At 37.4% G+C, this 27144-nt stretch overlaps 3 protein-coding genes and 1 pseudogene across 7 annotated transcripts in view; 2 read left to right on the plus strand and 2 right to left on the minus strand.

Annotated features, from left to right (window-relative positions):
• Window positions 1-1265: 1265 nt before the first annotated feature.
• LOC148907057 (52 kDa repressor of the inhibitor of the protein kinase-like) lies at window positions 1266-3645 on the plus strand. Its single transcript, XM_089036933.1, has one exon. It carries the CDS (start codon window positions 1271-1273, stop codon window positions 3635-3637), a length of 2367 nt encoding a protein of 788 aa, XP_088893059.1. The 5' UTR covers window positions 1266-1270; the 3' UTR covers window positions 3638-3645.
• Window positions 3646-4322: 677 nt separating this feature from the next.
• On the minus strand, window positions 4323-15559 carry LOC116307628 (signal recognition particle subunit SRP54). The gene is made up of 17 exons (XM_031717905.2): window positions 15333-15559; window positions 13346-13437; window positions 12578-12662; window positions 12187-12291; window positions 11437-11503; window positions 11285-11342; window positions 10543-10632; window positions 9842-9902; window positions 9697-9756; window positions 9404-9492; window positions 9207-9307; window positions 8540-8626; window positions 7997-8070; window positions 7405-7513; window positions 6799-6969; window positions 5979-6074; window positions 4323-5275 (listed from the first exon to the last, which is right to left on the minus strand). Exons 1-17 carry the CDS (start codon window positions 15408-15410, stop codon window positions 5202-5204), a joined length of 1497 nt encoding a protein of 498 aa, XP_031573765.1. The 5' UTR covers window positions 15411-15559; the 3' UTR covers window positions 4323-5201.
• A 291-nt stretch (window positions 15560-15850) lies between these two features.
• On the plus strand, window positions 15851-17335 carry LOC116307257 (prolyl hydroxylase EGLN3 pseudogene; annotated as a pseudogene).
• Window positions 17336-18175: 840 nt separating this feature from the next.
• LOC116303209 (myosin-IIIb) overlaps window positions 18176-27144 on the minus strand; it is a 50215-nt gene continuing 41246 nt past the window's right edge. For all 5 annotated transcript variants that reach the window (XM_089037276.1, XM_089037279.1, XM_089037278.1 and 2 more), the window contains 12 exons: window positions 26539-26601; window positions 25962-25995; window positions 25135-25277; window positions 24385-24459; window positions 24129-24219; window positions 22899-22959; window positions 22667-22715; window positions 22409-22439; window positions 21894-22002; window positions 20994-21519; window positions 20472-20699; window positions 18176-19686 (listed from right to left, as the gene is read on the minus strand). In XM_089037276.1, coding sequence (XP_088893402.1) covers window positions 19450-19686; window positions 20472-20699; window positions 20994-21519; window positions 21894-22002; window positions 22409-22439; window positions 22667-22715; window positions 22899-22959; window positions 24129-24219; window positions 24385-24459; window positions 25135-25277; window positions 25962-25995; window positions 26539-26601 — 1647 coding nt within the window. In that variant the 3' untranslated portion in view covers window positions 18176-19449. The remainder of the gene's footprint in view (window positions 19687-20471; window positions 20700-20993; window positions 21520-21893; window positions 22003-22408; window positions 22440-22666; window positions 22716-22898; window positions 22960-24128; window positions 24220-24384; window positions 24460-25134; window positions 25278-25961; window positions 25996-26538; window positions 26602-27144) is intronic.

Raw genomic sequence — 27144 nt, forward strand, 5'->3', positions numbered from 1 at the left:
ATCTAAGATATCTGATAACTGTTAAAATTGTGGAACATTTCATGACTGGAGAAACACATATACCAGGCTTGGTTCACCCAATTATTCGGCCATTTCTTGGAAGGCCGGATGAAATTGGAACCGTATTGTACGATGGCATGACGATTTCCCTACCAGGAAAAGAGGAGATAATAAATCCGCGAAATCAATTAGTGGAAGGTGGAGACGTGTTTATACGCTTCGAAGACACAGATGAGTGGGAGCCGTCAGACAATGAGTCAAGTGACTGTGATACAGAGATTTTAAGTGACAGCGAGTAAACATATACATCCGGTTATCGTTTACTTAATGACAGCTAGAGATGAAAAAACATCGTTAGTACTAGTTTTTAAACTTTGTTTTATAATCACAAAGGATGTCGTTTAGAGTGTTGTGTTAACTTTGTTGTTTTATAATAAGTTTTACATTAAGAATGCAATTGCAATTGGGGTGCTGCATAATCATTACCGTAAATGATGTATTAGACGCCTATTAAATTTTCGTATACGAAGGGTGCCGTGGGCGTTTAATAGATAAGAGGCGTTTGTTACTTTAGAGAGGGGCGTTTATTAGACAGTGGGCGTCTAATAGATCATTTACGGTACATGAATTATCTCTAGTAAATAGGTCTATTATAGAATTATACTCCCAAAGATTTTGAATTTATCATGCACACCAGCATGATTCGCTGAATTTTCACATTCAAACATTTAATTATAGATGAAGAAACAAATGCAAGTTTTAAGAAAAATGTAACGACACCATCATCAGATCAGGACAGTAAGTGCAATCCTAGACAGTGACTTGCTCCAAGTCTCTCGCGCTGCTTACTCTAGAGCGGCGCGATCACGGATGGCGAAATTACCGAACAATGAACCGTTATTCCGATTGGAAATCTCTTCGGAATAACGATAACTTTTCGGAAAAACGTCGTTCGTCGTTCGGGAGTAAAGAGCAAGAAAGACTTGGAGCAACTCTTGTGCAATCCTAACAAATTAGTTAAAAAATAATGTAACCACACACTTTGCTGTAATTATTTGGAGCACTTTGACTCTTAAATTTTAGAGTTAGCACTTAGTTAGGTATGAGCGCAATAAAGAAAAAAATGTATAATTTCCAGAGTCTACGCTTTATCAATTTGTCAGATTTAATATTTATTGTATTCAAGTGTCGTTTAAAAGTATTAAATGTCCCCATTTTGAAAGTATTTTCACATTCTATACTGTTTATAGATCCTAGTGGGGAGATTTCCATGGACGAGGAAGTCAGTAGTATTTCGTTGCCTTGTAAATCGTATGATATTGGTTTGCTCTTTGAGTCACATACTGACATTCGAAGCATCAGTAGAGACGATTTATACAACATTCTTACCAAAGAGCCTGATCCCAATGTATCGTCTTACCCGCGTACACGGCTTTGTAACACGTCATCCACTTTACGGCAGTTTCAACCGTCTTGGCTGTTAAAACACCCTTGGGTTCACTATAGTTCTCACATTGACGGTGTATTCTGTCGTGCTTGCGCAATGTTTGCTCCAGAGCAAGTAAAAGCACGTGGTGCTGGTTGCTTTGTGAATAAACCTTATAAACAATGGAATAACATATGCGAAAAGATGAACGGCCATGCAACACAAGATTACCATTTAACTTCTATGGCGAAAATGGCTGAATTTCTTTCTCGTTACAAAAACCCTTCGCAAGCAATCAACAACATCTTAGACAGCGAAGCCCAGAAAACAATTGAAAAAAATAGACGGGTAATTCAATCATTATTAAAGATTGTAATGTTGTGTGGGAAACAAGGCTTTGCACTACGTGGACACCGCGACGATAAAATATGCTGGACGGAGCAAGAAGAGGATAAACATTCAGCTGAAGGTAACTTTATTGAACTTGTTCGTTTTCGGGCAGAGACGGATCAAGTGCTCGCTAAACACCTGGAAAATGCGCCACGCAATGCGAAATATACATCGAAAACCATACAAAATCAACTAATTGAAGTTATTGGCAAGAATATCCAGAAGGATATACTGGACGAAGTAAAGGAAGCAAAGTACTACACCGTAATAGCAGATGAAGTAACGGATGTCTCAAACAGAGAGCAGATGTCACTATGCCTCCGCTATGTTTTTGATTCTGCCGTTAAGGAAGTATTTGTGGACTTCGTTGAAGTAGAAAGAATCACTGGTGAGACATTGGCAAAATCTATTTTGCAATGGCTGACAAGCAATGGTTTGTCTTTGGCCAATCTCAGAGGTCAATGCTATGATGGTGCTTTCAATATGTCAGGCGCAAAGTCAGGATGCAAATCAATTATACAAGAGAAGGCCCCTCTGGCAATTTACTTTCACTGCGCAGCTCATCGATTAAATCTTGCTGTAGTTTCTGCCTGCAAAGTTCAAGAATTCAAGAACGCAGAGTCGTATGTTGGTGAAATTGCTAGGTTCTTTGGCTACTCAGCAAAGAGGCAGCGTCTTTTGGACAGAGTTCTTGAATTAAAGAATCCACAAGGAACAAAAGCAAAGAAGCTAAAGGATGCTTGCCGAACGCGTTGGGTTCTACGCATTGATGCTTACATTGTTTTCGTAGAAATGCTTCCCGCCATCCATACAGCATTAGAGGCCATGGTGTACCCAAACCAACATGAAGAGCTCGGTACAAACTGGATGTGGGATAGCGAAACTGTGACAAAGGCAAATGGATTTTTGTTTCAAATTGAGTCATCGACATTCCTTTTATGCATCATGATTCTCCAGCAGGTCCTTTTCTTACTGAGAGAACTAACAGTTAAGCTGCAGATGCAAGCAATTGATGTTGCATATGCATACCGGCAAGTACATTCTCTTGTATCTACACTAACAACTATGAGAGAAAAGTCTGAAGCAGAGTTTAAGAAGATTTTCCAGGAGACGACAAGGCTTGGACAACATTTCTATGGAGAGGAGTTCCAGCTGGAGAAGCCTAGAATTGTGAGACGGCAGATGAATAGAAACAATCATAACGTATCTAGCTCAGAAGATTATTTCCGAGTTACATTGTATAATGAGTTCATCTCGCATGTGATTGCCGAGCTGCAGGAACGATTTGTACATAACCCTGCTCATGATGTTACACTTAGCCTACTTTTCCTTCTTCCAAGTGAATGCATCAATAAAGAAGACGATGCTGAGCTTCCAGTAAAACTTGCTGAAACGGTTAAATTCTATAATGATGATCTGCCTTATTCGCAAATGTTTCCAACAGAGTATAAGATGTGGATTCGAAAGTGGAAACAGCAATCAAACGGCAATCCTTCTAAGGTTCCAAATAAATTGGCTGATGCCTTTCAATCCTGTAGCAGTTTGCAGTTCCCAAATATACACATATTGCTTCAACTGGCTTTAACTCTACCCATTACTTCATGTGAAAGCGAGAGAAGTTTCAGTCAGCTGAAACTTATTAAGACTGATAGGCGTTCAACGATGTCAGGGAATAGGCTATCTGGTTTGGCCCTGATGAAAGCTCATCAAAGTCTTTGCAACAAACTAGCTTTTGATGACAATAAAATGGTAGAGCTGGTAAAAGCTTTCGAGCAATTCCATCCCCGAAAGATGAGGTTGTCCTTTGTTTTGGGCGATTGAATAAGGTAAGGGCCACCTGAAAATTATCATTTATGGTAACGGTGTTACCCTGTCTAATAAAGTTGTTATTATTATTATTATTATTATTATTATTATTATTATTATTAAGACAAATTTTATAATTTTTATTCAAACTAACAGCGCTTATATAGTAGGTAAAAGCAACGAAACAATTAATACTTTGACATCATATGACGTCAATATGACGTCATAGCAATCTATTCCCCGATCTGGACCCCGTTTTGAAAAACCCTGGATCCGCCACTGACATTAATTAATTTATAACAGCGATCGAAGTTACTGTTCATCCAATCAGAATATTGAGACATGCACGGTACCGTCACTTTCGCATGAAAGTGCGTCTTGAGAGATTTCCGTTCCGACGCCAACCCGCTGAACAAAATTGCGTCCAAGCACTCTGTCGTCGGCTGTTGTTCAACCTTGCGCAGTCTGGTTTTCAATTCCGTGCTGTTAGAATCACCACTGGAATCAGAGCCAAGAACAGCGAAAAACGAACCAACAAAACGACCACAACAAAGATACTTTGATATCTTTTTTACTTGCTATAACTTTATTCACCTACATTAACATAGATACATGACGAAAACTAACCTGTTTGATATTGACTTTAATCATAGCGAAAATGTTTTATGTTAGACTATAGACGACAAAAAGTAGGCGAAAATAGTATGTTCTCTTTGCCCTTTAATGATATCAAAATTAGGTGTTTAGCTAAATTATATCAGGCTCAGTGTGGCTTCGTATAAAAGGGAAACCCTAGAGTGGCTTTTCCTGTACGTATACAACTTAAACTGTGTTCCACTTGCACTGCTTGAAACAGTATTACAGTATACTAACGATGGATAAAGTCCAGTAGGCTGGATGGGTACATCTGATGCTGCACCACAGACAGACAGACAGATAGACAGACGGACAGACAGATAGACAGACGGGGTATTGGTGAAGAAGAAGAAGATGCTTTGTCCACATTCCAGAAAATTGGCTTATCGCTGCCCAAAATCAGTAATAAAATGTATATTATGACTTGTTATTATGACTTAAGATGAAGTGATTACTAACTTACTAACTTGAGTGGTGGGCAGTAGTGCGAAAATATAAGAGGATACTGAGCGGAAAATAGGAAGTGGAATATGAAAAAGATCTGATATAGCAGCCAAAATGGGATTTCTCCAAATTTATCACTGCCAGTGTTAACGCTGGGAATAAGGATGGAAAACCATGCGCTAAGCTCCCAAAAAATCGACCAACCAAAAACAGAGAGTTCAGTCTGCCAACAAGAGCTTGTTTTCGACAACTGGTTTTCCTCCCTTCGTAAAAATCAACTTCTAAGTGTAATTCTAATTCGATCAATCGGTAGCCATCTAAAGTGGGTTGCTAAACCTGCTAAGTTTTCCGTCCACCGCGGAGTGGTAAATCCGATTACATTAGAACTTATTAAGTAAAGTGAAATGCCAACCAGGAAATAATGAGTAAAAGTAACGTCAGAGCTTGGCGTTTGGCTTGGTAGGACTGGATGGTTTTATTATAGTGTGGGAGGGTTTATTTATTTGAATGGTGCTCCTCCGTGAGCTCCTGATTGAAACTGCCGCATCATGTTCTGTAGACCAGACATTCCACCTGAAATAGATGGGAGAATGAGTTAAAAGAATGCTATTAACAAATATTATACGAAAGAATAGAAAAAAAAGTTACTCGCCCTGGTTCAGTATACGGAAGATAATTCTAAATGCGAGCAAGGCAATATAACGATGGATTAAGAAGGAAATTTAGGCTCCGTCCACACTAACGCTAGTGCTTTCCATGCGAATAGACCTATTCCGAATTCGTAAAATACCCTGTGCCGGTTCCTCGACGGCAGATTCATTTTCGCAGGGTTAGCCTTGATTTTGTGCAGAATATTCATGTGTTCCAGTGAAGGTCCGTGGAATTTCAAAGTGTTTGTATTGTTAAAGTTGTGCATTCTTTACTCACTGGTTACCGATGGTATTTGTGAATATTGTGACATTAAAATGAGGCTAGCCCTGAGTAAATAAGTCTGAAATCACAAGGAACAAAGCGGTATTTTACGTATTTGAAAAAGTTATATTTGAATATCAATATCATGATACCTAAGCACAAAGAAACATTGGGTCTATTCGCACAAAAAAAAAAAAAAAAAAGCGGAGCGTTTCAAAAACACATTTGTATAGACGTGGCCTAAACACCATCTAAAGAGGTTTGTAACTGTACTGACGTTTCGGACTCCATGTTTCGAGTCCGACAATTATTTTGTGATGGAGTGGATAATTGAGCGGATACTGAAGAAAGTCTTTCTACTCACCCATCTGCTGTAGTACCCGAGGATCCATCATTTTCGCCATTTGGTGATTGAGTTTCGTCATCTGCGATGGGTTGACGTTTCTCGTCATATCTCCACCTGTCAAAATATAACGTTAATGTTATTAAATTATCAAACACGAGAAATATAACGAGCTCGCTAATTGCTGACTATAGGGTTTACGTAAAAAAAGACAAAAAACTGTCATCGCTAATCACCAACGCAAAGTACAAGCTGTGAAGGGGCCTCTGGCAGCCGCTATATAGCCCATGTATGACCTCGGAGCACAGCGCTAACCAGTTTGAATTTGTTAGGGTTGATATCAGAGAAAGTCAAGATCGCGCAACCTCTTAGAAATATGTTTTATAAAAGCAATATAAAACTGGCTATGTTTCTGTGCCGTGTTCTAAACATTGGAGTCGTAGAGCACTAGAAAAAAGAGAAATAGAACTACGTGTTCCTTAGCCCGCTGCTTCTCTCGTATTCTACAGCTCCTATAGTGTTTATATTACAGTAGAGAGACACGAGTGCGTCTTAAATTGCTCAAAAAACCTTCAATTTTTATGGATACCCTGAAACAACCGCTGGGATGATCTATGTGTAAGTCAAATCACGACTAACTCACAGATTGAATTGTAATTTAGCGTGTTTCGCATTGAGAGGAAAAGAGGAAAACCCGAAGAAAAATCCCCGAATCAAGGGAGAGACCTAACAAACCTACATGTGATGCCGAGTCCAGGAATCAAACCCCCAACCCCAGAGGTGAGAGACGAGTGCACTACCTTACACCAGAATGAACCAAGAAATAAAACATATAACGTACCTTTGAATAAACCTTTAATTCCTCCCATTTTCTTGACCATCTGTGCGAACTTCTGGTACTGAGACAGCAGCTCCTGGACCTCTCGTACTGATACACCTGCTCCTCGTGCAACACGCGTGGCGCGTCCAGGTTGGCGGGAAAATAGTTTGGCGCCATTGGGGTTATCCAGCTCTTTGGAGGTTAAAAATATTAGACAGTTTAACTTTAAAATCATCTCGATAATCTTTATTGATGGGCAAGAGTTTTTATATGCATTCCTTTTCATATTAACACCTATTTCAATGTTAACTTTGTACCAGGATGAACGTTAAAGCGAAGTGCGGGCACATCAGTTTTGAAGAATTTTAGGAAGTCTTTTTTTTCGTAAAATATCAACTTTATGGTCTCTAGCGGTACATGCTAAGCTGTCTTTTTCTGAAATACATGGCCAGAAAGGTACTAATTTGGCGAGAAAATCGAGGGAAATTGAACACTGCGCTATTCAGGACATGATTGGCTGATGATAGTACAACAACTCTAACCAAGCGAAGAACACCCACGAAAATTAGCCAATCAAAAATGTGGCTCTGAATAACAGACTCACAAAAAGTTTGACTCCTCACATACCTGAGTCACTCATGCTGTCCATGATGGTCATAAGCTTTTTTAACCTGGCCATTGACTCCTTTTCGTTGCCTTTCGACAGAAAATCACTACTGAAGCCAGGAATCATGCCCTAAACGTAATATCAAATGGTCAGGATAATAACTTGTGTAACACAGTTACACAATTGGGAAGCACCGGTGGCGCGCGCTGCTAATACGCCGCCTCTCACCAATGCGGCACGAGTCCTGCCGATCTCGATGTGGTATGTGAGTAGAGTTGTTTGTTGGTTCTCTTCTGTGCTTCGAAGGTTTTTCTCCGGGTTCTCCGGTTTTCCTCCCTCCTCAAAAATCAACTACTAAATTCTAATTCAATCTTTGGGCTTTCACCTGGTTTGGAGCATAAGCTCTGTTGTGATTGTCCCACGCTGTGATACAACAGCGAAAGCTAGTAGAACACTGTACAATTTATTATTCTGAGAGAACTACTTATGCAGTAAGAGTCAGCCGAAGTTTTTTAAGGATGATTGTGATAACAAAGTTTAGGATGACGATTATGATGATGATGATGATGATGATGATGGTGATGCAATAGTTGATGATGATGAGTATCTTACCATGATCTGTCCAAATGGCCCCATCTTCATAATATTTTGGAATTGTTCATACATGTCCCGTAAGCTAAAAACACCTAAAAATGAAGTAAAGATAAAATAACCAACAGCACCCTTACACACAAGGACTTCATTTCGAATTTTTATACAACTTCAGCTTCCAGGAATAAGAAGACAAATAAAAAATCCTTAAACACAAATTATTTTAATATTTAGTGCACGTGTCAGAGACGAAACGTTAGTGCGCGCACAACTCAATGTAGCTATGCGGTGTTGTACACAGGACAAAATCGTCTGCAGGATTTGATGGCTATCGTGTTTTTATGCTACCCTGCTGGAGTCATAATAACAAATGCAATTTCGCACCGAATAATGCGTAAACGCTCGTATCTAGCCTCCGTTGCAGACATCCTGCGAGGTTCGGTTCGGGACAGAGGATGAAAAGCACGCGCAGTTTTCGGATGATTCTCCTATGAAGGATCTACGCTCCAAAGTGCCAAGAAAGTAGAACACTAAAACTAACTTGTGAAAGTATCATCTACCCACCATGCTTGAGTTTGTCTATCAGTTCTTCATTATCTTCTAGTTTCAATTCATTCACTTTATCAATAAGTCCCTCTATGTCTCCCATACCTAAAAAATACCAACCAGAGTAAAGTACCAACAATACCAAAGATTAAGAGACAACAATTTGAATTAAGATCAGTTCGTGGATTATTACTGCATACTGATGAGTATGCAATGTGTTGTAGTACGTAGTGCACTCTCCCCTTGCCTCCGGGCTCTTGGGTTCCATCCCTGAACTAGGCATCACTAGGCAATCAACTAGGCTTGTGACTAGAGTTTAGAGCTTGTGACTTGAGTTTTTCCCTTGAGTTTAAGGATTTTCTCCGAGTTCTCTGGTTTTTCTTCCTTCTCAAAAACCTTCCAGTTAAATTGCCATTAAATCTGTGAGTTAGCCGTTCCCTGACTTAGATCAGCCCAGAGGGTGTTTCAGGGTTCGATCTGTGAGTTAGCCGTGCCCTAACTTTGATCAGCCCAGAGGCTGTTTCAGGGTTCGATCTGTGAGTTAGCCGTGCCCTGACTTAGATCAGCCAAGATTTTGTTTCAGGGTTCAATCTGTAAGTTAGCCATGCCCTGGCTTTGATTAGCCCAGAGATTGTTTCAGGGTTTGATAAAATTTGAAAGTTTAAAAGATATTGGAAGCACTTACCCAACAATTTGCTAATAAATGGTCTTGTTTTGAATGGTTCAAAGTCATCTATATGCTCTCCAGTACCAATGAAGATAATTGGACTTTTGGTCTCAGCAACCCTGTTCAGAGACAATTTTTAATGTGGTTGAATAAAATCTAGGGAAAATTAAACTTAATCTGAGTTGCAGTGAATAGTCTAAAATGTTGATACTTACGCACTGAGAGCACCTCCTCCCTTTGCATGACCATCCAGCTTGGTCACAATAACAGATGCAACATCGACTTTAGCTTTGAAGGCTCTGGCCTGTTTAAAGAGTCATAAAAGATGAATGCTAGCAATTATCAAAAACGATGCTAATAAATGATTTAGAAATAGCAGTAGTCTATGTCTAGTTGAACAAATTCCAAATTCCTCTGTTGGGGTGGGGTCAGGGGGGGGGGGGGGGGTAAGGATAATTTCTGGAACTACACATTAACTTTTTGCAGAGAGAACAGGTGGCTTACTTACTTGTGATTCACAGGCTTGACCGTTGGTGGCATCCATCACAAAGATGATATTGTCAGGACTCTGGAACATGGCGAGAAGAGAATTTCACTGTTATTGTTCACACATTGTGTACATATATGGTAATAAAGATTACAATCATACTTACAATCGTGTTTGAAACTTGCAACATCTCTTCAAAGAGAGAGTCTTCCTGTTTGTGTCGTCCACTGTAAAACACATTAAATTGTCAATATCCATATTGCTCGTAAGGGTAATGCATTTATGCATCATCAAGGTGATCTTTTCGTGTGATTGGACCCACAACTTGGACATCACACCTTAGACATTTTCTGACTAGACACTAAACATGGTACTTTAATAAATTCTAGCTTCCGTACAAAAATTCTTTTTTTATCAAGACTAGTATTACATGACGATGTTTGTACCTAAGGTAATGTTTATTGAATTCAGAAAAGGCGGCCTATGGAAATGAATAAAAAATAAACATACTTTTGGTACTGGATCCTCAATATTATTTTATCTGTATACCATGGCCAGGTACGAAACTATACATGTATATGATGTTACATTATTACATTTACATAAAGGATATTAAATGGCCATGTAGAGATGCAGATTTTATCTTCCGAGCGTCAAGGTGATATAACTTACGAGTGAGTGCAGTGAACGAGTAAGATATTCTCAACATGAGAAGAAAAAACCTGTATCTCCAAGCTGCCAAGTAAAAATTAATGGATTATTTTTTACTATCGAATGTGAATCCTAAGAATCCTTCCCAAATGGTGTTATCTTCACATATGAAGAATAATAGAGAAAGATAAATGAGTTGACAGAGTCAGAACTAACCTTGTGTCCACAATAATTATTTCAAAATTCTCTTGTTTAAATTTTTCTACTCCTTCTTGAGCAATAACGACTGGATCTGTCTCTGTATAGCTAAAAAAACAACAACAATGCAATCCCATGAGTAATTGTAACTTTGCATTCCTTTATGGTCTGCTTGTCTATATATAGCAAGTTTCATTTTCATTCTTTTTTTTTTTTTGTACTTGGTAATAACTTTATACAGTTTATAGCTTATGTTGAAATGTTGAGTTCATATTTTTTTAGTGTGTTTTTACGTTTTATACAGGGTTCATGCTGAGGTAGCCACTTAAAATTCAAGGACTATCCAAGGAGTATACAAGGACCCAAAAATAAATTTTCAAGGAGTATGTTCAGCTAACTATGCCAAGGTTTTACACGGTGTTTGCACATGGCCGACTTTCAGATTTTCTGATCTTTCTGACTAGATCTGAGTTTTCAAGGAGTTTTGCTAAAATCGTAAAATTCAAGAGTTTTTCAAATGCCCTTGAAAACGTGAACTAAATTTAAGGAGTTTTCAAGCAGTTTAAGGAGTAGCATGAACCCTGTTTATACTGTCACAATGTTTCATAAGTAAGTTATGTATTTACAAAATCTTTCTTAATTCAAATTCCATGAGCAAAGAAGGAAGACTGCAAATTACACTTATAGTTATATCCTCATTCAAGATGCTGAAAATTTTCATACATGCCATTTAATATGAACATTATTAGACTAAATGTACCTTCCATAAAAAGGAATCCTGGCTTTAGTTGCATTCTGTTTCAGCTGATCAAAAGCACCTGAATAGGATAATAATAATTTCAATTCAGCCAAGTCCCATTTAGAACATTAAACATCACAGCATATAATCTTTCTTAACTCAATCAGACATACCCGCTCTGAATGTGTCAGCACAAATCAAGCAGGTTTTCCAGCCTTTTCTTTGATAATAATAAGCCAACTGTAAAAAGTAAAAAACATATAAGATCATGTAAGGAAAATATAATATAATAATAAAATAAAAACCACACACAAACAAAACAAACAAGAAACAAAGTAGAAATAGAGGATATTACATGGGTGCGCAGAGATACGAATTTTATCTTCGAGTGTTCAATTGATATCTCACGAGTGAGCACAGCGAATGAGTGAGATATCTAAATTGAACACGAGAAGATAAAATTTGTATAGATCTCCAAGCGGCCATGTAATGTTCTGTTTATTATATAGATATTTGATGAAACTTAAATAAAACAAAAGCTCAAAAATTCTTTATTTCTTTATTCTTTATTGTCAACAGCGATATCTTCACGTGTGAAAAATATGGTATCTTCCACTGGTGAAAGATATCAAGTTTTCGACACTAGAGAAAACCTGGTATTTCATCGATATCTATATACTAATGAAAAATATCGTATTCATCATGTAATATGACATGTATAATGGTTAATGATATTTATCCATTTGTTTCATGACTGCAATCAAAACATTGAGGCCAATCATGAGACAAACAGATGATTATCAAATCATTTATAATAAAGAAATGATTGAGAAAAGGAACGAAAAGGAGAAAATCATCTAAAACACAAAGGAAATCATGGTAAAATAAATCCTAAAAGCAATCTGACAATCTGATTACCATACCTTTGAGCATGTTGTGGTCTTACCACATCCTTGTAAACCAACAAACATAATGACATTCTTCTTCCCTTTGCTTGGAGTCCACGCCTTTACTCCAGGATCAACCAGCTGGTTAAGAATAAATAAAAACATTTAGTTCTATGCCAAAACATTTGAATCTAAAAGAGTATAAAAAGGACACAGTATATGGATACAAATTTCTGAGACAAGATGACTACATCTGGCAAAATACATACAGTAGCTCTTGTCAAAATTTAAAACTTAATTTACACACTATGATCACTGATAAGGCCAAACAAAGCTAGACAGAGCTATGACAGCTGACCAATATACTGTAGAATGTAGCCCTTCCTGATAAACAATGAAATGAAATTTAAAGGTGATGATCATTTACCTTGCATAGTTCTTGGAAGACAGCATGCTGGATCATTTTTCGTTTGTTTAGACCAGCAGCCATGTCATCAAAATCAATAGCAGATCTGAGAAAAAGAAGCAAGATGTTGTCTAAAATATGTACTTCTCAGCTTTCTTCCTAGAGATAAAATAACTTAAAATAATCCTTACAATTTTCAGTTAAATAAAGCAGCTACTGCACCTCTGGAGAACAATTGGTTTGAAATTGGTTTGAAAAAGCTGCCTATTCAATTAGTGCTTGAACTACATTACATGTAAGTTTTCATTGAGTATAATATGGTTTTGAGTATATTACGCACATATTGAGAAATTACAGAACCCTGAAGTACATGTATTGGCGGTTTAATTACGGTTTAATTAACATATTATGCGATAAAAATAGATCAGGCCTGCGTTATTTCTCGCTCATTTGATAAGATTACATGTGCGCAGAAGGGATGCACAGAAACGATGCCCATGAACATCATTAGCCTGTTGCAGCTTTTGTTTCTCATATCCTTCATAGCAAGGAAAATTTTAAGAGATTGTATTGGAGGAAAGTGGTGATGGTGGTAGGTACAGTAGAGAGTAATGGCATCACACTTCCTTTTATATATGTAGCCATTATATTCTCTGGGAGATCAGGAGCTTATTGGGGGAAAACATTAATACAACAAGAAAATACTGCAATCCCCTCCTCCCAGGTGGTAAATTTATATTAACTTCCTTAAACCCATTCTATTATATTCTATGATAAAAAAATGCTTACTTGACATTTTCCCTTAGTCGTTTTACGAGATGTAAGTTGACATCAGCTTCTATTAGAGCAAAGCATACTTCTTTGAGCATAGAATTAAGAACCTGAAATAAAAAAGAAACATATGCAAAACTAAGATATCTGTAGCTTTATATGAATAATATTAAGAAACTTGAGTGATATGACTGTAAAGACCATATATTGGGGACAGGCCTACATGTAAGATGTGCATGTAAGATGCCACCACAGGTAATACCCACATGAGTGGAGATTGTCTGCACATGCTCTAAGTCTGTATATAAATAAGTTGAAACGTCTTCATGCTATTGTAAAAATATGACTCTCAAACATGCCTGACAAACGGGCTTCACAAAATGCCAAAAGTAACTGTAGTGCCAATGCTTGAAACTTAAGACTAATTCTTTCATATTGTGTTGGTTAATACAGTATCTTGGTCTCACAGGAGTATACTCACGAAATTATTTGTATGCTCCTAGAAAACAAACATTTATTTTCTCACTCAAACTCTTCTGAATAAAGTACTCAAGTGATGTTGTCACAAAATTCAATTTTCGCTTGATCATATTTTTGGTTCACAAATTCGATAGACAATCAAAAAAGACGATTACGTTTGACGAGAATCAGTCAAATATCAGCTGAGATACAGTATGACCATTTGAATATATAATTACTCCATACAAATCACTGTATTTTCAGCACTGGTTCCAAACGTTTTGAACCCAGCCAAAAATACAGTGATTTGTATGGAGTAATTATGTATTCAAATGGTCATATCTCAGCTATTTGCCTGATTCTCATCAAATGTGGTGTGTAAACGTCTTTTTTGATTGTCTATATAAATTAGAGATCGAAAATAATGAATGAATGTGACGTCACACTTTAGTACTCTATTCTTGGAAAACATGCTGAAAGGCATGCATGCACAAACATCCTTCTCTAGTGTGTAATAGTAACTTGGGACATCAATCCAATCATGGAAAAACATGGAAGCAGAAAGTTCTGGTTTGTTGCTAGCAATCATGCAAAGGTTGAGTTCAGTTACATGTAAGTTCTTACAGTATGTCGGCAGTGTCCCTGATTGTCCCCTTTTATGATTGCGATGTAAAATGAATATGTACAGTATGGGAATATAATGGTGGTCTATCTGCAATGCTGACAGTCACAATAATGGATGCAAAGATATTGTGAAATTTAATTGGCTTTTCAATTCCAGCGTATTCGATCAAATGAAATCGAACGTTCGATTCATTGGATTCAATTGCATTCCACAATCAAATGAAATTGAATTCACAAAAAAATTAGCACCAATCAAACATAATCGAATATTCAATTATTCGTTCAATTGTAATTTAGGATCGATTAGAGTCAATCAAACTTTCAATTGCGCATTCAATTACATTTGATTGATATCGAATGCAATCAAATTCCAACTTTTTTTGCATTCCAATTTGCTGAAAGCAATTGAATTCAATCATGTGATTGAGTTCGATTGAATTCAATTTCTGAATCATTTGATTAATTACGCCGGGTTCAATGGTTCGGTTCAATTTACACTGTATATTACTATATTATTAGAAAAGCTGTACATGTAAGATACATGAAATTACAGATTTTCTAGTAATTATATAAAGCATCAATTGAAAAGCCAAGTTCCCCTCCTGTGGACGTGAATGACTTTGAATCTTTTAAAATTTAGTCTGTCTCCATATAAAGAAGGACGTTTAAATTTTATGATAAAGTGTATTACATCAGCAAGCCTTTTCTAGTAGAGCGTCTTAATACAAAACTTCTTCGAATATGACTTTTAGCTTTCCTTCTTAATAGCGGGACAATATTACTAGCGTAATGTCTTGAACGATACCTTTAACAGTACTGAACTAAAGAAATACTATCGTTCTTCATAAACACGACTTCATTAACTAGGTTTTGGTAAATAAAACAGAAAATAAAAATACAATAACCAGCTTCTTTCACTCACCTCTTCATTGATGACCGTCGCGTTACTTAACGAACGTAAAGCCGTCGTTATCTTCCTTCCTAATTCTGCTAACACCATTTTGAAAGCTATGTACAATAGATTAAAGCCTTATTTCAAGATATTAGAGGATTGGTTGAAGAAATAGTGGATTTCTAATGAGAAAAATGCGATTTTTCTGGGTGAATTTTGACCCTCATCATCGAATCTTGTCCGCCATTTGCTGCTTCTTGCGGTAGTCCCCATGAAAGCAACGTCATTAGCTCTTAGTCCTGTTATGTTTAATCGGTCATGGTAACCACAGGATACCCAAGATATATTGTCCTTGTTCTTAAAAAATGTTGGGCGATAGTGGTCAATAGGAACATAAAAGTGGAATCATGACATAAACCTGTCATTAAAAAACGCACTCAGGTGTTTTAGTGGTTTACGTTGAACGAAGTTCTCAATTTAATATTGATGTAGCATAATGCAAGGCCGAAATACAAGATTTGGGTTCCCTGTGGATGACTTGTCAGAAATCAAAATGGCGGACAAAATGGTTTCCAACACTGAGTCGCTGAGTTGTGCATTTTGCAAATCACAAAACGTTGCTTTATCCAAGTGTTCGCGATGCAAATCCACGTGGTACTGTAGCAAAGAGTGCCAAAGATCGCACTGGAAGGTGCATAAAAAAGTGTGCAGGACCTTTGAAGCAAGTTTGGATGCTTTACAACAAGGAAATGAGCCACAGACTTTTCAAACGGCTCACGTAGTAGACCAAGCCAGACTTGCAGACTTCGTCTGCAGTGAGCTAAATAGCCGTGGATACTGTGTTCTGAATCAGTTTTTACCACCAAGTACTACTAAAGAGATTTTACGTGAAGTCAAAGCCCTAGACGAGGAAGGGAGTTTTAAAGATGGTCAACTCAGTGGAGGTTTGACTGCCTCAGAAGACGACGAAAAAGTTACTGAAAAAAGAATTCGAGGTGATAAGATCACTTGGATAGAAGGAAATGAGTCTGGAGTCGTCTCTATTAAAGAATTAATGCACAAGATGGATTGTTTGGTCTTGCAGTGTAACGGAGAGAGTAGAAAACTAGGTGGGTATGATATCCAAGGGAGGACCAAAGCAATGGTAGCGTGCTACCCAGGTAAACAGACGGGTTATCTACGACATGTTGATAATCCTGATCAAGATGGACGATGTTTGACAGTGATTTTTTATCTCAATGAAAACTGGTCTGAACCTGATGGAGGGAAGTTGAGGATCTATAAAGGAACGAATCATATTGATATAGAACCTGTTTTCAATCGTCTCTTGTTATTTTGGTCAGATAAAAGAAATCCGCACGAAGTTTTGCCTGCAAATTTTCTTCGATATGCTATTACTGTATGGTACTTTGATAAAGAAGAGAGGCAAAAGGCTAAAGAGTTACAGAAACATAAGAAGATGGGTGAATTTGGTATAGAAGTAGCTATAAAGGACTTACAAGAGAAGAAATTAGAGAGAGATAGAGCACAGATGAAACTAGACGAAGAATCCGAGAGGTTGGTCAAGAGTACGATGTCTGAAGATGAGCTAGATGCTATGGCGCAATTGATTCAAGGACAGGCTAATCCGAAAGAGATGCTTAAATTGTATGGTATATCACCTAGTATTTTGGACGCTCTGTTAAGGGTATTGCAGAGTAGATAGCCTAATAGTACAACTTGGTTTGACCATAGTAAGTAGAGGCCATGTTTCGCCCATGATACCGTAATAGTGTTCTGTGACGTTGTGTAAGGAGTAAAATGCATGGTACCGGCTACACCTTTTTTATTGGTACTTAAAGTACAGGTATCCCAGCCACTTTTTAAACAAATTTGATAGGAAATATAGGCTGTGCAAGTTCTAAATATAGGAAAATATAGGATGTTTTCCCAAAAATATATGCACTTTGTAGGAGCTAAAATAGCTTTTCAGTGGCGTAACCAGGGATCTTGCAGGGAGGGTGCACAGGCAATGATTTATTTGCAGAACCAAATAGCCATAAAAAAAAAAAAAAAAAAAAAAAGAAAACCAAAAAAAAAAAAAAAAAAAAAGAGCCAAATATGCTAAAAAGTGTAAAATATAAATGTATCACTCAGCAGTCCTCCTATTTATAGGAAATGTAGGTTTCCTTTAATATAGGCTCTTTATAGAATCCTATACAAACTATAGGAAATATAGGTCTGAATGCCTGTATTATTTTTTAAATAAATAAACTTTGGGGAGCCAATTTTTTTGTGCAGCACTGATGGACGCATTTGAAAGTGTGCGAGAAACGTTTGTAAAGCCGCACTGTGCTGTTATGCGACACATGTCCGAAAACCGAGTACAGCTTAGATCCGTCGAACCAGTTGGCTTTTGCAAAGGAAAAGTGAGTTATCAGAGAAAAACCGTAAATCGAACTTCAACTCTTCCCAAATAACTATATATTCTTCGCAGATTTTGCTGTTTTTAAAGTTCAATGCCTGATATATATTTGTATGAAAAGTCGTTCACTGGTTTATTTGTCGAAGTTTATTTGGAGGAAAAATAATTCAATTTTCATCGCGACCCTGAGCAACCTCAGGGCTGATCAAAGCTAGGGCACGGCTAACTCACTGATCTAATTGGAATATAGGGTGTTAGGTTTTGAGGAGGGAGAAAAACCCTCGAATCAAGGTAGAGACCTAACAATGTGATGCCAAGTCCAGAAATCGAACCTGAGACCCCAGAGTTAGGGATTGATTCTTTTTCAAGTCAGAAAATCATGCATTGCGCGCTTTCCGAAATCACCTTTTGATGTAAACGCAGAACGAAAATAAAACAAACAAACAAACAAACAAGTTAAACAACTTCGCCCCTGATAAGATTATTTTATTGAAATAAATGTGCAAAGTACAAAGAAATGCAATCTTAAGTACGACTTTGTGGTTATTTATTTATCATGAATGTCGCCCCCAAAATCCACGTTTTGAGGAATACACATTGCTCTTTCACCTTCAAGATAAAACGTGTAACGACCTGCATTACTGTCCTATTGACCAGCATAGACATCTAATTCTACCATCAATAAATTCTATATCAAATTTTCGTCCTAACATTATACTTAGGTCACTACCCTAAAGTCACGATATATCTTCGGAATAAAATAGCTGTATTCTAAAAATAGCTGGGTAATCTTTTGTTAAAATCTACTAACATTAGTACATGCTGCGCATTATGTTACACGACCCAGCAATGGTATTAAAATCCCACATTGGCCATCTCGCAACTCGGTTCATAAGTAATAATTACTACGATTTAGTACTTAATAAATATGTTGATGATGTGAGTTAAGGGGCGTAGCCTTGAATTTCCTTTGGGGTGGAGGGGATGCTTTTTTATGCCCAATGGAAGGCCGGGGTTACATGCAGGCACCTAGCTATGACCCCCACAGTCTACGCCCGTGATTAACCTAAACTACAAATAATAATGAACCAAAAATAAATCCTTTCGAAAAATAAATGTCCTTCAATTCGAATTTCTCCTTTATGTGTGAGTTGTAAAAGGTTTGGAATGAAATATTAGAGGCATACTTGAAGATTCAGCGTAAAAAAGCTGTGAACATTTTTTAAATATAAAAGTGTGTAGCAAATTACATTTGCAGAATCTTTGTAGACTGTTTTTCTAACTAAACTCTGCTTATATAATGTGATTATAGTGTGGAATTCATATAAACGACATGTAAAAACATGTTTGTGAAAAAAGATTAGAGTATTGTTTATATATATATATATAAAGGCTGCTTTTTCATATCTGCTTTGCAGATGTATCGCAAGTGATTCTATCTATATTGTAGTCAGCAGCTATAACGATTGCCTATTATCAAATGATACGAAAGGAATGATAGCTCTACTAATAAATTGCATGTTATATCAAATGAATATATTTCAGTGTTCTTTAAAACTATAAAATCGATTCTAGGATTCTAAGTCAGTAACTGGGCTCATAAGTGAAAACTTATGTGAGTATCTCTTTAGTGTAGGCGCAGACTTATAATACTCAAGAAAATGTTTGTAGTCTGAAATGGGAGAGTACTACACATCATATTGAGAGGTTCACTGAAGCATGCTAGTTTTGTGTGACGAAGAATTAAGTGGATATTTGTAGTGGAACGTTAAAATTTACGCGTGTTACATTGCCATCCACTTCTTCATCAGGAACTCCTAGTTTGGATCTTTGTCCGGTCTTCTTGAGTACGTGTGAATATAATTCGTTTGTAGGGGGTTCGACGTCTTTGGCCGCCCCTCGCTTCAGGTTGATCTTTTCTAATTCAGATTGACTGAGAACTGGATTTGTTCTTGAAGGGGTTTTCTTGATGATGATCGTCTGAAAATAGGATGAAAGAGAACGGGAATAAATAAATGGGATAAATTATTTTATATAGGGTCACTTTGGACTGAATTAAAGATTTTAGAGGATTAGAGGATTAAGATCTTGAATTGAGTCTAAAATCTCCCTCAAGATATTGCTTTTTTATTGCAGTTCTTTGATTGAAGGTCGTGGAAATGCTAGTCGGGAAAAAGAGACATTGAGACTTCGTGGGTCGCACTTCACCGAAAAATAATGGTAGTAGTAGAAATTGGAAAAAAGAATTCAGAAATCAAAAGAATTAAATAAAAGCAATAAGTAACTTCTTATTTAAACATTTTATGATAAAATTGAACGATAAAAACATGTTAAAAATGTGACGAAGTTTCGACGTTGCACAACGTCAATATCAAGTCAAAAATGAACTAGAAAATATAGAAATAATAACAATAGATATAAAATAGATATATGATAACATAATGAGACAAAAAGTTTGGAAAGCAATTACTAGTGAAATACAAAAAACGAATGAACACGCAGTTACCCAATTTCTATTTAAATTATGAACAAATGGGAAATGAAAGAATGGATGAATGACAGGGAAGCAAATATTTCTGCAAAGGATATTGGTGAGTAGTTTACAAAGAAAACAAAATTAGAAGAAGATACGACAATTGAAAAACTATTTAAATGTCCAAAAAGATTAAAAATGAAAGATAAAACGAAAGACACTCGTAGTTATATTTTACAAAGTGGAGCATGGCATCCAAGTTACAGAGTAAAGACAATAATTTCTATTTTACCTTGGGCGGTTCAGGAGCAGGAGCTGGCACAGTTTTCTTGGGTGCTGCAGGTTCTTGCCTCACTGGTGAAGGTGAAATACGTGAAACAGGTGGCAGTACATGTGAATACAGCTCGTTTGTCGGGGGTTCGTCGTTTTTGGCCGTCCATCGTTTCAGGTTGATCTTTTCTAATTCAGATTGACTGATCACTGGATTCACCCTTGAAGGGGTTTTGTTGAGGATGATCGTCTGAAAATAGGATGAAAGAAAACGGGAATAAATAAATGGGAGAAATTATTTATACATTAAACGTCGGTGAATAATTCATTTTTAATAAATAAACACTTATCCAATATCTATTTAAATTTAGGAGTAAATAGGAAATGAAAAAATGAATGGATGATAGGGAAGCAAATACTTTTGCTGGTGAGTTGCTAAGATTAAGAATGAAAGGATTAAAAGAAAGACACTTGTTGTTCTATTTTACAAAATCAAGCATTGAATCACAGTTACATAGTTTAGACAATGTTTTTTCTATTTTACCTTGGGCGGTTCAGAAGCAGGAGGGGGCACAGCTTTCTTGAATACTGGAGGTTCGTGCCTCGCTGATGGAGATGGAATACGTGCAACTGGCGGCAGGAGTGCTGGGGGTGGTGACTCAACACGCTGTAATGCTGGCTTGGGTGTTGGACGTAAGACTGGTCTCAAAGGCGGAGACTCAAAGCGTTGGGAAGTAGGTTGAGGTGGTGGACGTTCAACCGGTCTTAAGGGTGGAGATTGGAAGCGATGTTCGGTTGGTTCCGACGGTGATCGTCGTTCCACATGCACTGACCTCAGGGGTGGAGACTGGAAGCGATGTTCTGTTGGCTCTGGCGGTGGTGGTTGTCGTACCACTGGTCTCAGTTGTGGAGAGAAGCGCTCCACGGGTTGTTGACGCTCGAGGAGTTGAGTGTTCTTTGGAGAGTAAGGCTCTACGGCACGAAGTCTTGATTGCGATATATTCTCTGACGTCTTTCTATCGAAGTTAACTGATGGTAGAGGAGACGGACTTTGTTTCCTGAAGTATTTTCTGTAAAAAGGAAATGTCTATTTAGCCCTTGTACGAACTTAATCGAAGATCTGAACTTTACTAAGGTCAATAAACACCAAGAACTGAACAGCTAGAACGCAAACAAGGGAAGCTTCAGTTTGTTTGTTTTTGTTCATTTGATTTCGTGTTTTTGTTCAGAGTAGGGTTTATAAATCTTTTTGAGTCTTCATACGATCTGTCGTTTGTGTCCAAACTAGTTTGATTTTTAATTTCTCAATCATCAACAAATTAAAAAAAAAAAAAAGAATTAATCCATATTCGTATATAGGGAGGGGAACGGGGAAAAGGTGGAGGGGGAGGGGGAAGGGGGAGGGGAGGGGGAACAGGGGGAGGAATACTACTACCCTACTTACCTGAGGACAGGCTGATCTTTTTTTCTTCCAAGCCATTCAGGTTCCTTCATGGCGTCTGATGGAAGTCCTTCCACTATGGAAAGCATCTCGTTTATTCTCTGTGTTCGATCTTCAGTAAAAAGTAAACGAAAAGCAATAATATCTATTAGTTCAACGAGTTTGAATGAGGCTGAAATGTAGGGTGGTTGAGGGTGCTAAAATCTTTAAGAAAACCACACTAATGTCGAGTAAATATACCGGCCATTTGATCATGAGTCATATGTTTTCTGTCTCATAAAAATAGTTAAAACAATTGTGCTAATTAATTTAAAAAGAAGAGGGGGGGGGGGGGGGGGTGCAAGGTATTTGTAGTAAATGATGCAAATGGCCTAATTACTTCCTTCGAGTTCTTATAAATGCTTGTCATCTGGCACGGGGTAGGGGTGGGGTGGGGGATTTCGACAAAGGGCCAGGGACATAGGATGATAAGATTGGGAAGGGAAGAGGGAAAAACTTAAGATTGTCTCTCGATTTACCTTTTTGATATTCAACTTGTTTGCTGTCATCCTGGGTTTGAAAAGTAATAATATTAATCATCATTAAAAAACGATCAAGCAATCAATAGAAACAAACGAGCAGTCCAATCCATCTACCCATGCATCCACCCACCCACCCATCCATCCATCCACCCACCCACCCACCCACCCATCCATCCATCCATCCACCCATCCATCCATCCACCCATCCATCCACCCACCCATCCATCCATCCAGGTTATAGAAAAATCGACTTACTGCAAATGTTCGTAGGTAGGATTCGTCACTAGGAGACCACGGTTCTTTCCTGACAAACAAACAACATCAAATCATCAGACTTGTATAAGCACAGGGAATCCACTTGAATGAAAAGTAAGCTTTGCGGTCTGTTCGGCAGCTTCCTGGGGCAAACTCCATGCCGTGACGTTGACCACATATCAAGTGTTTATCAGTCATAAAAAAAGATTCAATGTGTTTCTAACATAAATACCTGAAAGAGCGTTGACTTCGTTGTGAGGCGAACTTGCCCAGTTCTGGGAGCATCATTTGTTCTAGAACACAAAGAAATATGTTAAATACCAAACCACCAGTCAAAGAGCTAAATCGGCGTGACGTCGCAGCCTTAGTACACAGTTTTGATAACAATAGAGCCATCGACACCAGGCAAAAACGTTTGCACATGTGTGCACTTCAGCACGTTTTCTAAGAATAGACCAGTTTCGAATTCCAAATTACCGCTGTGTTCCTTGATTACAGACTCATTTGCACAGGGTTAGCCTCGTATCAGTGTTTAAATATTCACAAATACCAACGGTAAAGTAAAGAATGCACAACTTCAACAATACAAACACTTTGAAACTCGACGGACCTTGACTGGAACCCGTGAATATTCTGCACAAACTCGAGGCTAACCCTGTGCAAATGAGTCTGTAATCAAGAAACACAGCGGTAATTTGGAATTCGAAAGGGGTCTATTTTGAAGAGTTCGAGTGAGAAAATAAATGTTTCTTTTCTCCAAGTATACAAAAAATTTCGCGAGTATACTTTTGTCAGAACAAGATACTGTATTAACAAACACAATATTAAAGAATTAGCCTGAAGTTTCAAGCATGGACACTAAGTTTTGGCATTTTGTGAAGTCCAATTTATCAGGCATGTTTGAAAGTCAACTTTACATATGTTTTGAGTAATTTGCATACGGATTCAGAGCATGCGCAGACGTTTTTCACTCGTTTCAGAGCCACCTGATCTGAAATAGTGACGTAGAAATGACGTCACTGCAAAACTGAGGTGTCCGCATGTAGCTGGTGAAAATTAACCAGCGAAAATTAAAAATATGTTCGCCATTGCAGTGAAAATACAAAACTCATAAATTGTTATGTGTCACTGTTGTCAAGCGAATATTAGTAACGTTATTTTTTTCCATTTGGTGGCCTGGAAATCCGTGATTTCATGAGGAAAAGTGACACCTAATATTTGCAAATTTTCTCGATTCTGATTGGCTAATATTTTTTCTCAGATCAGCTGGAAGTTTTCCACTACCACGTGACGGCAGCCATGTTAGAGAACGGGAACAATACAATCGTTTTACATGAGAAAGAATTCAATGCCTTGGAAGAAAGTGATTCTGCCATCTAACCACAGGCCCCCAAAGCTGTATTATGGGCGCCGGCACCGTGATGGTGCAAAACCTCTAGACACTTTGGTATTTTGTACTTACGGGGCCTGAATGAGGATTGCGAATCACTACGGAATCTATTTGCTGATTGTTTTCTTGGGTACAGTAGTTGTCTTTCCAGATTGGAAGGTCTCTGTTAAGAGAAAAAACAACGTATGTTACTATGCATTCATATTGTGAACCCCTCTCATGACATATGTTTTTAGTTAATCACAAAGTTATGGCTCTTCTCTCCCTTCCTCCCCTCCCCCCATCTCTAACCAAGACTTGTTTGGGTATGCAAAATACATGCACTTACGCTGTTTTCCAGATGAGGACGGTCGTTCAGATGCTCATTCAAACGCTCTTCAAAATCAAACAGCGAGTTGTGGATCTGCAGAAACAGAAAATAACAAAGGTAGTTTTTTAGTGATCCAAACCTTATCTCCCCAGCTACCCCTTCACGTTGAAATGCTAAACCACGGACCCTTAAAATTGTTTATACTGAAGTGGTATTTTATCAAGCGACTTAGGCCTTCGTAATTTTTCTCGACATGCAAAAACAAGCTTGGGCTGACTGTGGTTGGTTAGGATATTTAACTATGCCCTTTGCAGTGAACGCTCACGTGTCTGTATTGGTGAGCAAAATGTTTGTTTTCATTTTAAATTGGTGATTCTTTTTAGCTACTTGTAAAGAACTGAATGAAACGATGTGTATCCAGTGTGTCACGAAATGCAGTTTTATTACGATCTCTCGAAACAGGTTGTAGAAAGCGTGTTTGCTCCAGTATATTTCACCCATGGGAATCAAGATGTTCATTCATTTACTCTTAATGAATTAATCAGCACGTGATTACTGAGCTGCAAAGGGCCTATTAAAGCACGAGGGCGAGAGGTCTACTTGTTTTAGCATAAACCTACTATCTATATACTATACATACTTTTCGCTACTAGTAGTCTATCACTAATAGATTGCTAGTAGCTCAGCCAATCAGAGCACAGAATTTGTGATAAACCATTAAAAGGTTTACAATATAATCAACGAGATTGTATTGTTGATTGTACCAACCTGTTGTATGAGATAAATTCTCTTGGTCTCTTGTTGAGAAGCTAAATCGTCCACCTCAGAAGCCTCAGTATCGTACACAACGTCTTGACTGCCAAGGAGTGCGCTTCTACCCTGCATTGGTTCTGCCTTGGACTTGTTGACCACTAGAAAATAATCAATAATTAGCTATGAGTCCTCGATCTCGAATGAGTTATGAGTCAATAGCCCATGACGGCGAAAAGACTCATTGTTTAGGTCAAATCCAACTAGTTGGTCAAATGCTAACAAGTTTTGAATTCAAGTTAAATTTAGTGTTTTGGTTGTCAAAGCCAGCACTTTTCGCTACTAGTAGAATTTAACTTAGTAGTAGCTCATCCAATCAGAATGCAGTATTGATGATATGCCACTAGTTGGATTTGACTAAAGTCTGATAATAAGATAGTCTTCCAGTAGTAGGCTCAGGGATTTTCTAAACAGACCAGTGAAGCAGAGGTCTTCTTAGAGGTTCAAAGGAAACCCATCTTAACGTCAAATATAAATAAATCGAAACTTGTCTGCTGTCCATTTGTCAAGGGTGTCCGCTGAATAGAGGCTCGTTTTACATTAAAGATATTAATGAACTAGCTAGCTGTCCATTAAACTGAAGGGTAATAGAGGTAGCACTGTATACTATATCTTTGAATGAATATGAAATAAAAACGTCCCTGAGTGTAAAAAGCGCATTCTCTCTTCATTCCAATCCCCAATATATCCATCAATGTATTCAGTTAATCACGGAACGACCCATCTTTTCACCCAATCACTGATCAATACTTCCATCCCTTCCTCCCATAAGAGCCCTGACTTACCAGCATAATGACTCTCTCCTGTCTTTGCGCGCATCTGGATATAACAATGAATTAAGTAAGTATGTGGAGTGAAAATGATATTAGATAGCTTAAAAATGATGTGACAATGATTCTATGATCGCGTGAGCCCGATAAACTAGTGTCTTAACAAAGCACATTGTCAAATGACTAACGACACAAGCCACGATCAATACTTATAATGATGATGATGATAATAAAAATAATGATAATAATAATAATAATGGTGATGTTGACCATGATGATCATGATGATCATGATGATGATAAGAGTAAATGGTTTGAACCCCTTTTTTAAACCTTTTTTTACTTAATAATATTACTACTACTACTACTACTAATAATAATAATAAAAATAATGGTTAAGTTGATCATGATGATCGTGATGATGATAAGAGTAAATGGTTTGAACCCCTTTTTTAAACCTTTTTTTACTTTATGATGATGATGATGGTGAGCGGATTATGATGATGATAATAATAATAAATTCTTTCTTTATTTGTTTGCACTCATGATATACTTTACAATAACAAAAAAGATGATAAATTAATAATACTTACTTTATCTTGTGGCTCGAGATGTTTGTTCTGCTGATCATGAAATACATTGGATGAATCGATAACCTGAAAAGAATATCCATAACAGTATGATGAGTAACGCAGTACTACATATATCAAGTGGTGTAATAAGTAGATGACAAATATTAAGGTGGCTGGACCCCCTCACGCTTGACCGCTACCTTCCACTTTTGGAACGCTGGTGCATAAACGTCTTTTATCCGATTGCAAATCTTTTTTGCACATAAGTCACATAAAGATTGGATTAATGTTTGATACAATTTTTAATGAGATCGGACGTCATAACACGTGATTATGATGAAATATTTGTTTTCGTTTAGAAAATAATTTTAGCCTTGCAGAGCGTTCAACACTAAAATGCTTCGTACCACATAATTATATACTAGATGCCTCCATTTGTAGGGATTTTTGAAAAAATTTATTTAGCTAATTATGAGATATTTGAGATTATATAAATATAGTGCATAATCTACTTCAAAACTAAACAATGGATTTGATACGGCCGAAATTAATATTTCAGAGCTATATATTCACAAAAGTCATTGCTCATTTAGTTTTACTCTGTATCTAGTTTTAAAAGGAACATTT

This window comes from Actinia tenebrosa, unplaced genomic scaffold, assembly GCF_029948245.1.
Source record: "Actinia tenebrosa isolate PJP-AT-01 unplaced genomic scaffold, QUT_ActTen_1.0 PGA_scaffold4__44_contigs__length_22323623, whole genome shotgun sequence".
NCBI classification, from domain to species: Eukaryota; Metazoa; Cnidaria; class Anthozoa; order Actiniaria; family Actiniidae; genus Actinia; species Actinia tenebrosa.

What these genes read in the sequence shown, in the direction of transcription:
- LOC148907057 (XM_089036933.1), top strand. Translation starts at nt 1,271, where the DNA reads ATGGACGAGGAAGTCAGTAGTATTTCGTTGCCTTGTAAATCGTATGAT.
- LOC116307628 (XM_031717905.2), bottom strand. Translation starts at nt 15,410, where the DNA reads ATGGTGTTAGCAGAATTAGGAAGGAAGATAACGACGGCTTTACGTTCG. An exon ending in AATTAAAGGTTTATTCAAAG is followed by an intron (nt 6,075 to 6,798) that starts GTACGTTATATG and finishes ATATTTTGACAG; the next exon opens with GTGGAGATATGACGAGAAAC. An exon ending in TCGGGTACTACAGCAGATGG is followed by an intron (nt 5,276 to 5,978) that starts GTGAGTAGAAAG and finishes CATCTATTTCAG; the next exon opens with GTGGAATGTCTGGTCTACAG.